Source organism: Conger conger, chromosome 9 (assembly GCF_963514075.1).
Source record: "Conger conger chromosome 9, fConCon1.1, whole genome shotgun sequence".
NCBI lineage: Eukaryota > Metazoa > Chordata > Actinopteri > Anguilliformes > Congridae > Conger > Conger conger.
The window spans coordinates 9498209-9510530 of record NC_083768.1 but is presented as its reverse complement, the minus strand read 5'-3'; the positions used below and the strand labels follow the sequence as shown (position 1 = coordinate 9510530).

General features: G+C 42.3%; 3 protein-coding genes across 3 annotated transcripts in view; all 3 read left to right on the top strand.

Moving 5' to 3' along the window:
• Positions 1-983, top strand: part of LOC133137934 (zinc-binding protein A33-like) — a 65578-nt gene extending 64595 nt beyond the window's left edge. Inside the window, exon 5 of the mRNA XM_061256357.1 lies at positions 416-983. Within this exon, the coding sequence (XP_061112341.1) occupies positions 416-966 (551 nt within the window). The 3' untranslated portion in view covers positions 967-983. The remainder of the gene's footprint in view (positions 1-415) is intronic.
• A 2293-nt stretch (positions 984-3276) lies between these two features.
• On the top strand, positions 3277-10196 carry LOC133136772 (E3 ubiquitin-protein ligase TRIM35-like). The gene is made up of 3 exons (XM_061254492.1): positions 3277-3687; positions 9399-9494; positions 9858-10196. Exons 1-3 carry the CDS (start codon positions 3277-3279, stop codon positions 10185-10187), a joined length of 837 nt encoding a protein of 278 aa, XP_061110476.1. The 3' UTR covers positions 10188-10196.
• Positions 10197-10198: 2 nt separating this feature from the next.
• On the top strand, positions 10199-12185 carry LOC133137937 (zinc-binding protein A33-like). The gene is made up of 2 exons (XM_061256359.1): positions 10199-10521; positions 10904-12185. Exons 1-2 carry the CDS (start codon positions 10500-10502, stop codon positions 11473-11475), a joined length of 594 nt encoding a protein of 197 aa, XP_061112343.1. The 5' UTR covers positions 10199-10499; the 3' UTR covers positions 11476-12185.
• The last annotated feature ends 137 nt before the right edge of the window (positions 12186-12322 follow it).

Genomic DNA, 12322 nt, shown 5'->3' with positions numbered 1-12322 from the left:
GGGAGAAGATGCTGGGGATGGTGCAGTACAGTGAGTATCTGGGGCAGATGGGGAAAACATTTTCTGGAAGCATTTACTGAACACGTAGGATTGATGGAACAGGCTGTATATTGAAATGATGTGAAGGAGAAATGGAGTCACTCAGATACAGCTCCAAGTGTATGAACATCTGTGGGCTGCAGAACACCAGCAAACACAGAATTTTTTTTATTTGACATTTGCCATCAGCTGTGTTTTTATTCATTTTTAAAATGCAAATGGGTTTTATATATATTTTTGCAAGATCACTCAAACTTAAATATTAGTATCTTTCATTATTATATAGAAAATACTGTATTCAGATTAGCTCATAAACAGAGTATTTGACATGCGCCTGTTCTTTCAGCCTTTTAGATATCTATATTCTTTATTTCAGCTCCTGTGATACTGGACCCCAACACTGCACATCAGAAACTCTCTCTCTCTGATCTGACCTCTGTGAGACTCACAGATACAGCGCAGAACTGTCCTGACAACCCAGAGAGGTTTAACCCCTGTGTGTTTGTGCTGGGATCTGAGGGGTTTACCTCAGGGAAGCACAGCTGGGAGGTGAAGGTTGGGAGTAAAACTGCCTGGGATGTAGGAGTGGTGAAAGAGTCCATCATTAGGAAGGGAAGTATAACACTCAGCACAAAGAAAGGATTCTGGGTCTTTTCCCTGAGCAATGGTGATCAGTACCAAGCAGGATGTACTGTGCTCACACTGGAGAGGAAACCCCAGAGCATCAGAGTGCAGCTGGACTATGACAGGGGGGAGGTGTCCTTCTTTGACTCCAGTGACATGGCCCACATTCACACTTTTAAACACACATTCACTGAGAGATTGTTCCCATACTTCTCTCCTGATTTGAAAGATGGTGGTAGGAATGATGCCCCCCTGCAAATATGTCCAGCAAAGGTTTCTGTAACAGTGACATCATCCCAGTGAAGATGTTTGATAAAATAAATAAAAATGAAGAAACGAGATGAATTTGGGTTGTTTGTAATCCGCCTCAGCATGCCTGGTTGTTGACATGAATTGTGATTTTAAGGATGGGTTTTCCATGGCCTATCAGAACCGAATGGGAGCACGCACATGGACACACACAGACATATAGAATGTATTATTTTGTGAGTTTATTTCATATAATGAATAAAACATGCATAAAACGGATACACTCATGTGGTTAAATCAAGTGTTTTTATACCTGATCAGTGCCTTTCCTTTTTATCCAGGTTTATAAGGCAGTGTACAGGCTTACCTGCACTCCTGCCATTGACCTCAAACTTTGAGTTTGCATTCCTTATACTTGGCTGACAATTATTGCGTGACAATTATTAGTATTGTAATTCTTAATTGCAATTAAATCACTGGAATTGGCAAGTAATCACCAATCATTTTTAGTGAAAAACATTTGTAAAATGCAACAAAACAAATAAACGAGTTGATTTCATGGTATTCTCGTTCATGAATTAATGTTACAGAATCTAAATAGCAAAAAAGGACTCCAGTTAATGAAAACATAATTATTTCAAAGAATAAGGTTTATACACAGTGAGCAATGTATTAGGTAGACTGGCTTGTTTATGCAAATATCTAATCAGCCAATTATGTGGCTGCAACTAAATGCATAAAAGCATGAGGAAATTCGATCTCAGTGACTTTGACCATGGAATGATTGTTGATGTCAGAGTGCATTGAGTATCTGAGAAACTGCTGATCTCTTGGGATTTTCACGTGCAACAGTCTCGAGAGTTTGCAGTGAATGGTGCAAAAAAACTAAAAACATTGAGTGAGCAGCAGTTCTGCAGGCAAAAATGTGTTGTTACTGAGAGCTCAGAGAAGGGCCAGACTGGTCGAAGCTGACAGGAAGGTGACAGTTCTGCAAATAACCACACATTACAACAGTGGTATGCAGAAGAGCATCTCTGAACAAACAATGCATCAAACCCATAAGTGGATAGGCCACAGCTGCAGAAGACTTAACTCTAAAAAATGTCTAATAAATACCTAATAAAGTGCTCAGTGAGTGTATATAGTCTTTAACTTAAATCCCTTTGTTAGAGTGTACTTGTACCAACATACAGTACAGCATCTCCTTCAGTTTGGTGAAAGCTTCAGGGCATTTTCATGAGCACTGAACTTCCTGAACTTCACAGGTAAATGGACATTAAAGGAGTCAAGGTTTCCTACATTCTTGCATGAATTTGGATTGTTTGCTAGATAATCAAGGAGTGCAAAAGCAAAACAGGGCTGAGCGTAATCACCACTGTAGAGAGGAGACTACTGAAGGCCCGGGTGTAGATCCAGTGGAACACTACCACTGCACCCCCCAGAGCAGTGAGGTCACACACCTCTGTGCACCCAGCAAACCTGCTGGAGTTCAGCCTGTGAAAACAGTCTCTCATAAGCTGACCCTGAAGGCTCTCTCAGGATACACAGTACAGCAGAGACAATGGAGACAGCACATAACTGCACTTACATACACACACACACACACACCACTGGTGTGACTGAGGAAAGTTAATTAAGGAAGTGGGACATTCTTAGCTTGGCTTTAAGTTGAGGACTCAAGTATATATTACTTGAAATGTACTTTACAGAACAACAGCCGTCAATAACAAAGTGCTCCATTCAAGATCAGGATGACAAGGTTGATTTTAAAAAGGAACAATCCTCTTTAAATTTCACTTGAATGCAAAGCTGATAACTTTTCCCAGAACATAAAAGTTAAGGAATGCCATGTCTCCAGTGCCTGCAGGTTCCACATGGACCTGAAGATGAGTGGAGCCGGAATGGCCGCTGGTGCTGGTTCCACAGTGGAGCCAGAATGGCCACTGGTGCTGGTTCCACAGTGGAGCCTGAATGGCTGCTGGTGCTGGTTCCACAGTGGAGCCTGAATGGCTGCTGGTGCTGGTTTCACAGTGGAGCCTGAATGGCTGCAGGCCCCATGTGCATCATCTGCTCCTCCTTTTTTGTGAAGCAGATTTCATTTTCGTGGATGCAATGTGCTATACACGTAAAAATTGACCTTCAGTGGCATATTACTGCACCCTGTAAATCTGTCCACTGCATTCAGATTGAGTAACATCATCTCTGTAAATGACAGAATACAAACACACTCAATAATTTATCACAGACTGAGAACAACAAACCTGATCTGCAAGATTGTTGTGTTTTTGAAGCACATAACGTGTGTTCTGTTCTGAGTTTCAGCATAAGTGAAAATATCAGACTGAGAGACTGAGAGACCGTGAAATGGCAGCTCAAGCTTTGATACCTGAGGATGAGCTCCGTTGTTCTGTATGTTCAGATATTTTTAAAGAGCCTGTTGTCCTAAAATGTAGCCATAGCTTCTGCAGAGTGTGTCTCCAGCGGTACTGGAAAGAGAAGGGCTCTCAAAACTGTCCCATCTGCAGGAGAAAGACTTTCTCTGTGGAGGAACCTCCTGTAAACCTGGTCTTAAGAAGCATTGTGGAATCCTACTTAAAGCAGAAGACTGACAAAGAAACTGCACACAAGAGTGAGGCTCGCTGTAGTCTTCATGGGGAGAAACTTCTATTATTCTGCAAACATGACAAAGAAACTCTCTGTCTCGTCTGCCACACTTCAAAAAAACACACAAACCACCCAGTCTGTCCAGTGGAAGAGGCTGTACTGGATCTTAAGGTAATCACTTTTTTTTAAAACAACAATTTCATATTCTCAAGAAACATGTAGATATGAGTACAAAGTCTCGTAGATCACACAGGTCCAGTTATGATTAAGCTAATATTATACAGTACATACTGTTAACTACTTGGAGAGAGAGCTGAGCAACAACCAGGAAGTCAGAAATCTACAATAAGTATACAACGAGAGGAGATGAGAGCTATAGCCTATTCTGTCAAAAAGGATTGCTGTGTTACAAAGGGAGAGTTTTTTATTTTTTTTAACACAGAATGTGTTCTCCTTTAGAAGACATGTAGGTGTGTTAAAGATTACACACTATTTGTTGTTTTTAACAGATCTGTTGTGTGTGAATGTACCAGAAAATCAATACTATTGATTTATTGTACCAATACATCAAACCAATTTTACAAATGCTTCCACATTTCTTAAATTCTGCAATATTATATAGAACATACAACCCAGTATAATAGATGCTTTTTAATCCCATATGCTGAAAATTCTGACTGGTTTTATAGTACAGAAAATGCACAAAAATATAGAATGATAAGTCTATTTCTGTGATCTTTACTGGAGTTGTGGTGCAGTACCGGTTTGGACCACTGGATGGTGGTGTGGTTGGTGTACAGTATTTTCAGCCTATTTACTCACAGGTGTAATCATTTGTGTGCAATCGGTCCGTACCCTTGATGAATCCTCCTCTCACTGCACTCAGGAGCTTCTGTGAAATATGCTGAAGTTGGTAAATGGTATCGCTGGTGCACTGGGGAAAGAGTTTGTGGGAGTCTAACTCTCCCTCTGTTAGAATACTCTTCTATTTTCACTGAGAACAGTGTTTTTGGGGGTGTCTAACTCTCCCTAGTTTATTTGCTACAAGTTTCCCTTTTTCACTTGTTTGGGATCTATTTAAATTCACCTTCTTTATCCTTCCCCTTGTGTGAAGTTTTTCCCTGGTGGGGTAGTCCCTTTAGTCTGCTTTGCAGATTTAGTGGTTGTTTGTGAACCGCTTTTAGGAACCCTGGTGTTTGTGCTTGGTCTAACACCCAACAGCCCACCTCACAACTACCTTACCCTTGTACCTAAAAAGTTATAATGATCTTGACTCAGGGGTATTATTGTGCCACCTGTGTCTTTCTGTAAGTGACAACTGTGGATCACTCCATCCTCCTGTCTGCCCTGTCAGCAACGGGCATCTGTGGCACGGCCCTGGAGTGGATTGAGTCCTACCTCTCTGGTCGCTCCTTCCAGGTTGCCTGGGCTGGTTCGGTATCAACACCTCGGCCCCTCGCCACAGGAGTTCCCCAGGGCTCAGTCCTAGGCCCGCTTCTTTTTTATCTTTACACTCGTTCCCTTGGCCCTGTGATCACTGCACATGGGCTATCCTACCACTGCTACGCGGACGATACCCGACTCTTCGTCTCGTTCCCGCCGTCTGATACGCAGCTTTCAGCCCGTATCTCTGCTTACCTGAGGGACATCCAGAGCTGGATGGACAACCACCGCCCCTTTCCCACCCCCTACTCGACCCAGCTCCTGGTCCAAGCGATGGTTCTATCCCGCCTGAACTACTGCAATTCCCTCTTGGCTGGCCTCCCAGCGTCCGCCATCAGACCCCTCCAACTTATCCAGAATGCAGCAGCTCGTCTGGTCTTCACCCTTCCCAAATACTCACACGTCACCCCCCTGCTTACGTCCCTCCACTGGCTGCCTGTCATGGCTCGCATCAAATTCAAAACATTGGTGCTAGCCTTCCAAGCAGTTAAGGGGTCTTCCCCAGCTTATCTACAAACAATCATCAGACCCTACACCCCTGCCAGACCTCTTTGTTCAGCCTCCACAGGCCGCTTGGCACCTCCCCCTCTCCGAACCTCTACCTCATGCTCAGGACTACTGTCTGTTCTGGCTCCACGGTGGTGGAACGAACTCCCCGTTGAGGTCAGAACCGAAGAATCTCTCCCCACCTTCAAGCGCAAGCTGAAGACACACCTCTTCAAGCAGCACCTCTCCCCATCCCTCCCTACCTCCCTGTGAACCTTAATTGTTGTCTCTGTGACTTGCTTTGTGTATCGGTATTTTTAGTTAGCTAGGTAAGCAGTGTTTGAATAGTGAACTTTGGTCATTTTTGCTCTGTTGTTTGTTTCTTTGTTCAAAAAAAAAAAAAAATTGGCCCTCATCCTTATCTTTGTTGTACAGGTAGTAGTTGAAATTGTACTTCCCTCTAGGGTCTTTCAGCGAACTTATCCCTGGTTATGGGTATGCACTTTGTTGTACGTCGCTCTGGATAAGCGCGTCTGCCAGATGCCAATAATGTAATGTAATGTAATGTAACTGGTTCATATCACTCCAGAAGGAACTCAAGCCTGCACTTAATCTCATTAAAGAAAAACTGAAGATGTTTATAAAGATGAATGAACAAGAGTGTAAGAAAACCGCAGAACACATTAGGGTAAGTCAAGCTGCTCAGAATTATTTTAAAGTGCACAAAAAATTAGAAAAGTATTCTTTTTAGTTTGTGTTTGACATGAACAGAATAGTTACAATGTTCAATGTGTGTGTTGATTGCAGAGACAAACGCAGCACACAGAGAGGCTGATAAAAGCAGACTTTGAAAGGCTGCACCAGTTCCTACGAGAGGAAGAGGAGGCCAGACTAGCTGTACTGAAGGAGGAAGGGGAGGTGAAGAGTCGGGTCATGGAGGAGAAATTGGCAGACATCACAAGACACATCTCCACCCTTACAGACAAAATCACCACAATACAGAAGGCCATGGATACTGAAGACACCTCCTTTCTAAAGGTAGGAGCTTGATTTACTGACAGTGTTCTGGGTTTATCCTGTTCCATTCATCTTGAGATGGGCAGTTTCTCACTGTGATATCAGTATCAGTGGCCATTTTCAATAGCTGGTCAATAATGCAAGGCCTCACCAGCAAAATAGGGAATATGACAAACTGCTAAGAAGAAACATTTGTACATGCATACATGCATCACAATTATGCTGTTGTGTTTTTCAGAGCTACAAGAACATACAAGACGGGTATGGAGACACTCACCTCATTTCCATGTCTAAGTCACTACTTTCCCTCAGCTTGACTGACTCCTGCCTGTCGTTACAGAGCCCAGTGCACACTACAGGACCCAGAGCTGCTCTCAGGGGCACTGATAGATGTGGCCAAACACCTGGGCAACCAGACGTTCAGAGTCTGGGAGAAGATGCTGGGGTTGGTGCAGTACAGTGAGTATCTGGGGCAGATGGTGAAACCATTCTTTTCTGTGAGCATTTACTGAACACGTAAGACTGTTGGAACAGGCTGTATATTGAAATGATGGAGAAAAATGGAGTCACTCAGACACAGTTTCTCCAAGTGGAGGAACATCCTGTGGGCTGCAGCACACTCAGAACAGCAGCACACACAGAATTAACCATTTAAAACCCACTTAATATGGTTTATTAGCTGTGTGAATTGTCCATGAAATTTGCCATCTGCTGGGTTTTTATTCATTTTTAAAATGCAAATGAGTTTTAGATATATTTTTACAAGATCGCTAAAACTACAATATTTGAATATTTCATTATTATATAGAAAATACTGTGTTTATGGACTAATCTGAAAAGAGTATTTGACCTGTGGCTGGACTTTCAGTCTTTTAGATATCTAAATTCTTTATTTCAGCTCCTGTGATGCTGGACCCCAACACTGCATGTGCCAATCTCTCTCTCTCTTATGATCTGACCACTGTGAGACGCACAGGTACAGCACAGAACTGTCCTGACAACCCAGAGAGGTTTAACCACTGTGTGAATGTGCTGGGATCTGAGGGGTTTACCTCAGGGACACACAGCTGGGAGGTGATGGTTGGAAGTAAAACTATCTGGGCTATAGGAGTGGTGAAAGAGTCTATTATTAGGAAGGGAAATATAAGCAGCAAAGATAAAGGATTCTGGGTCTTTTCCCTGTGTAATGGTGGTCAGTACCAAGCAGAAGATACTGTGCTCAAACTGGAGAGGAAACCACAGAGCATCAGAGTGCAGCTGGACTATGACAGGGGGGAGGTGTCCTTCTTTGACTCCAGTGACATGGCCCACATTCAGACTTTTAAACACACGTTCACTGAGAGATTGTTCCCATTCTTCTGTCCTGGTTGGAGAGATGGTGGTAGGAATGACGCCCCCCTGCAAATATGTCCAGCAAAGGTTTCTAGTTTGAGACTGAGAGACTGTGAAATGGAGGCTCCAGCTTTGATTCCTGAAGAGGAGCTCATCTGTTGTTCTGTATGTTTTGATATTTTTAAAGAGCCTGTTGTTCTAAAATGTAGCCACAGCTTCTGTAGAGGGTGTTTGCAGCAGTACCGGGAAGAGAAGCGCTCTCGAGAGTGTCCCATCTGCAGGAGAAAGTCCTCTATGGAGGAACCTCCTAAAAACCTGGCCTTAAGGAGCATTGTGGAATCCTACTTAAAGCAGAAGACTGACAGAGAAACTGCACACAAGAGTGAGGCTCGCTGTAGTCTTCATGGGGAGAAACTTCTATTATTCTGCAAACATGACAAAGAAACTCTCTGTGTCGTCTGCCACACTTCAAAAAAACACACAAACCACCCAGTCTGTCCAGTGGAAGAGGCTGTACTGGATCTTAAGGTAATCACTTTTTTTTTTAAACAACAACTTCATATTCTCAAGAAACATTTTGATATGAGTACAAAGTCTCTTACATCATACAGGTCATACAGGTCCAGCTAATATTATACAGTATATACTGTTAAATACTTGGAGAGAGAGCTGAGCAACAACCAGGAAGTACAGAAATTTTTTAACACAGAATGTGTTGTCCTTAAGTAGACATGAAGGTGTGTTAAAAATGACACACTATTTCTTGTTTTTAACAGATCTGTTGTGTGTGTATGTAACAAAAAATCAGTACAATTGACTTATTGTGCCAATATAATTTCAACTAATTTCAAAAATGCTTCCACAAGTCTGCAATATTATATATAACGTACAACCCAGTATTATAGATGCTTTTTAATACTATATGCTGAAAATTCTGACATGTTTAAAATTATAGAATGTTATGATGTGCTATAAGTATATTTCTATGATCTTTACTGGAGTTGTAGCAGGGCTATTTACGAACGACTGGTACAGTACCGGTTTGGACCACTGGAGGGTGGTGTGGCCGGTTGACAGCCTTTTCAGCCTATTTACTCACAGGTGTAATCATTTGTGTGCAATCGGACTGCACCCTTGATAAACCCTCCTCTCACTGCATTCAGGAGCTTCTGTGTAATTTGCGTTATGCTGAAGCTGGTAAACAGTATCACTGGTTTGCTGGGAAAAAAAAAAGGTTTGTGGGAGTCTAACGCTCCCTTTGTTAGTTTATTTACTACAAGTGTTCCTTTTTCACTTGTTTGGGATCTATTTAAGTTCACCTTCTTTATCCTTCCCTTTGTGTGAAGTTTTTCCCCGGTGGGGTAGTTCTCATTTTAAGGTCATTCTTACTTTGTATCTTCATTTTCCTGTCCCTTTAGTCTGCTTTGCAAATTTAGTGGTTGTTTGTGAGTGAACTGCTTTTAGGAACCCTGGTGTCTGCGTTCGTTCTAACACCCCACCTCACAACTACATTTCCCTTGTAATTAAAAAGTTATCCTGATTCAGGGGTATTACTGTGCCACTTGTGTCTTTTTGTAAGTGACAACTGGTTCATATCACTGCAGGAGGAACTCAAGCCTGCACTTAATCTCATTAAAGAAAAACTGAAGATCTTTACTAAGAATGAACGAGAGTGTAAGAAAACCGCAGAACACATGAGGGTAAGTAAAGCAGCTAGGAATTATTTTTAAGTGCACAAAAAATTAGAAAGTATTATTTTTAGTTTGTTGTGTTTTTGAAAAAGTAAGGAAAAAAGTGCAACACTGCTACTTTACAGAGTCACCACTTTATTGGCAGATGTGCTGACGTTTCGGCACTAGGCCTTCATCAGAGTGCCGAAACGTCAGCACATCTGCAAATAAAGTGGTGTTGCACTTTTTTCCTTACTTTTTCAAAAATTTAACCTCAAAAAGCTGCACCTGCAAAAAAACTCTACCAAGGTGTGCAGGCCCTTCTAGTTTGTTGTGTTTGACATATAAAGCATAGTTACATTTTTCAGGTTTAACATTGTGTGTTGATTGCAGAGTCAAACCCAGCACACAGAGAGGCAGATAAAGGCAGACTTTAAAAGGCTGCACCAGTTCCTACGAGAGGAAGAGGAGGCCAGACTAGCTGTACTGAAGGAGGAAGGGGAGGTGAAGAGTCGGGTCATGGAGGAGAAATTGGCAGACATCACAAGACACATCTCCACCCTTACAGACAAAATCACCACAATACAGAAGGCCATGGACACTGAAGACACCTCCTTTCTAAAGGTAGGAGCTTCATTTACTGACAGTGTTCTGGGTTTATCATGTTCCAGTCATATTGAGATGCTCACTGTGAAACAGAGTATCAGTGGCCAGTTTCAATAACGGGTCAGTGAAGAAAGGCCTCACCAGCAAAATAGGGAATATTCCAAACTGCTAATAAGAAACATTTGTACATGCATACATGCATCACAATTATGCTGATATGTGTTTTTCAGAGCTACAAGAACATCAAAGACAGGTATGGAGACACTCACCTCATTTCCATGTCTAAGTCACTACTTTCCCTCAGCTTGACTGACTCCTGCCTGTCGTTACAGAGCCCAGTGCACACTGCAGGACCCAGAGCTGCTCTCAGGGGCACTGATAGATGTGGCCAAACACCTGGGCAACCTGACGTTCAGAGTCTGGGAGAAGATGCTGGGGATGGTGCAGTACAGTGAGTATCTGGGGCAGATGGGAAAAACATTGTTTTCTGGAAGCATTTACTGAACACATAGGACTAATGGAACAGGCTGTATATTGAAATGATGTGAAAGAGAAATGGAGTCACTCAGACACAGTTCCTCCAAGGGGAGGAACATCCTGTGGGCTGCAGCACACTCAGAACACCAGCAAACACAGAATTTTTGAAATTTCACATTTGCCATCAGCTGTGTTTTTATTCATTTCTAAAATGCAAATGGGTTTTATATATATATTTGCAAGATCACTCAAACTTAAATATTAGAATCTTTCATTATTATATAGAAAATAATCTGAATAGAGTATTTGACATGTGGCTGAACTTTCAGTCTTTTAGACATCTATCTTTATTTCAGCTCCTGTGATGCTGGACCCCAACACTGCACGTGCCCATCTCTCTCTCTCTGATGATCTGACCACTGTGAGACTCACAGATACAGCGCAGGACTGTCCTGACAACCCAGAGAGGTTTAAGCCCGGTGTGGCTGTGCTGGGATCTGAGGGGTTTGCCTCAGGGAAGCACAGCTGGGAGGTGAAGGTTGGGAGTAAAACTGCCTGGGATGTAGGAGTGGTGAAAGAGTCCATCATTAGGAAGGGAAGAATAACACTCAACACAGAGAAAGGATTCTGGGTCTTTTCCCTGAGGAATGGTGATCAGTACAGAGCAGGAGGTACTGTGCTCACACTGGAGAGGAAACCCCAGAGCATCAGAGTGCAGCTGGACTATGACAGGGGGGAGGTGTCCTTCTTTGACTCCAGTGACATGGCCCACATTCACACTTTGGAAGACACGTTTACTGAGAGACTGTTCCCATACTTCTCTCCTCATGTGAAAGATGATGGTAGGAATGACGCCCCCCTGCAAATATGCCCAGCAAAGGTTTCTGTAACAGTGACTGATACTGATCATCCCAGTGAAGATGTTTGATAAAAATAAATTAAGAAACGCAAGATGTTGTACTTGTCAGGAATTTGGGTTGTTTCTAATCCGCCTTAGCATGCCGGGTTGTTGATATGAACTGAGGTAGAGCTGCTGGAAATGAGATAAAGGAGGGGTTTCCCATGGCCTATCAGAACCCAATGGGAGGCAGTACACAGACACACACAGTCTCTCTCTCAAACTCACTCACACACAGACACACACACACACACAATGACCATTTGGTTCCTGTAATCAGCCTCAGTGTGCATGGATGTTGATTTGGGGTGGTCAGAAGGCAGCAGACATGCATACAGAGACAATGATCATTTGTCAATGATTCCCTGCCACATTATTGCTACATTTCATTCTGGGGAAGGGCTATAAAGCTGGGGCTTGAACACTGCATTGTAATTTACCTGCCTGGCTTTTACCTGCTATGTTTCCTGCTGTAAAGGAGACTACTTTCACATGTTAATATACATTGTTATTGATGTAAACTTTGGAACTAAGACTTTACTTTAAAAAGTGTTTTCAAGCCACTGTTGCTCTTGTGGGGGTTTTGGCCAAGCTTTTCTGTGAAGTGTATTGTGAAAAACATTTGTAAAATGCAACAAAACAAACAAGTTGATTTCATAGTATTCTTGTTCATCAATGAATGTTACAGAATCTAAATAGCAAAAAACTCCAGTTAATAAAAACAGAATTATTTCAAAGAATACGTTTTATACACTCAGTGAGCAATTTATTAGGTAGACCAGCTTGTTTAGGCAAATATCTAATCAGCCAATTATGTGTCTGCAACTAAATGCATAAAAGCGTGCAGATGTTGTCAAATGTCAAAATGGAGAAGAAA

What these genes read in the sequence shown, in the direction of transcription:
- LOC133136772 (XM_061254492.1), top strand. Translation starts at nt 3,277, where the DNA reads ATGGCAGCTCAAGCTTTGATACCTGAGGATGAGCTCCGTTGTTCTGTA. An exon ending in AGGCTGTACTGGATCTTAAG is followed by an intron (nt 3,688 to 9,398) that starts GTAATCACTTTT and finishes ATATCACTGCAG; the next exon opens with GAGGAACTCAAGCCTGCACT. An exon ending in AAACCGCAGAACACATGAGG is followed by an intron (nt 9,495 to 9,857) that starts GTAAGTAAAGCA and finishes TGTTGATTGCAG; the next exon opens with AGTCAAACCCAGCACACAGA.
- LOC133137937 (XM_061256359.1), top strand. Translation starts at nt 10,500, where the DNA reads ATGCTGGGGATGGTGCAGTACA. An exon ending in GCTGGGGATGGTGCAGTACA is followed by an intron (nt 10,522 to 10,903) that starts GTGAGTATCTGG and finishes TCTTTATTTCAG; the next exon opens with CTCCTGTGATGCTGGACCCC.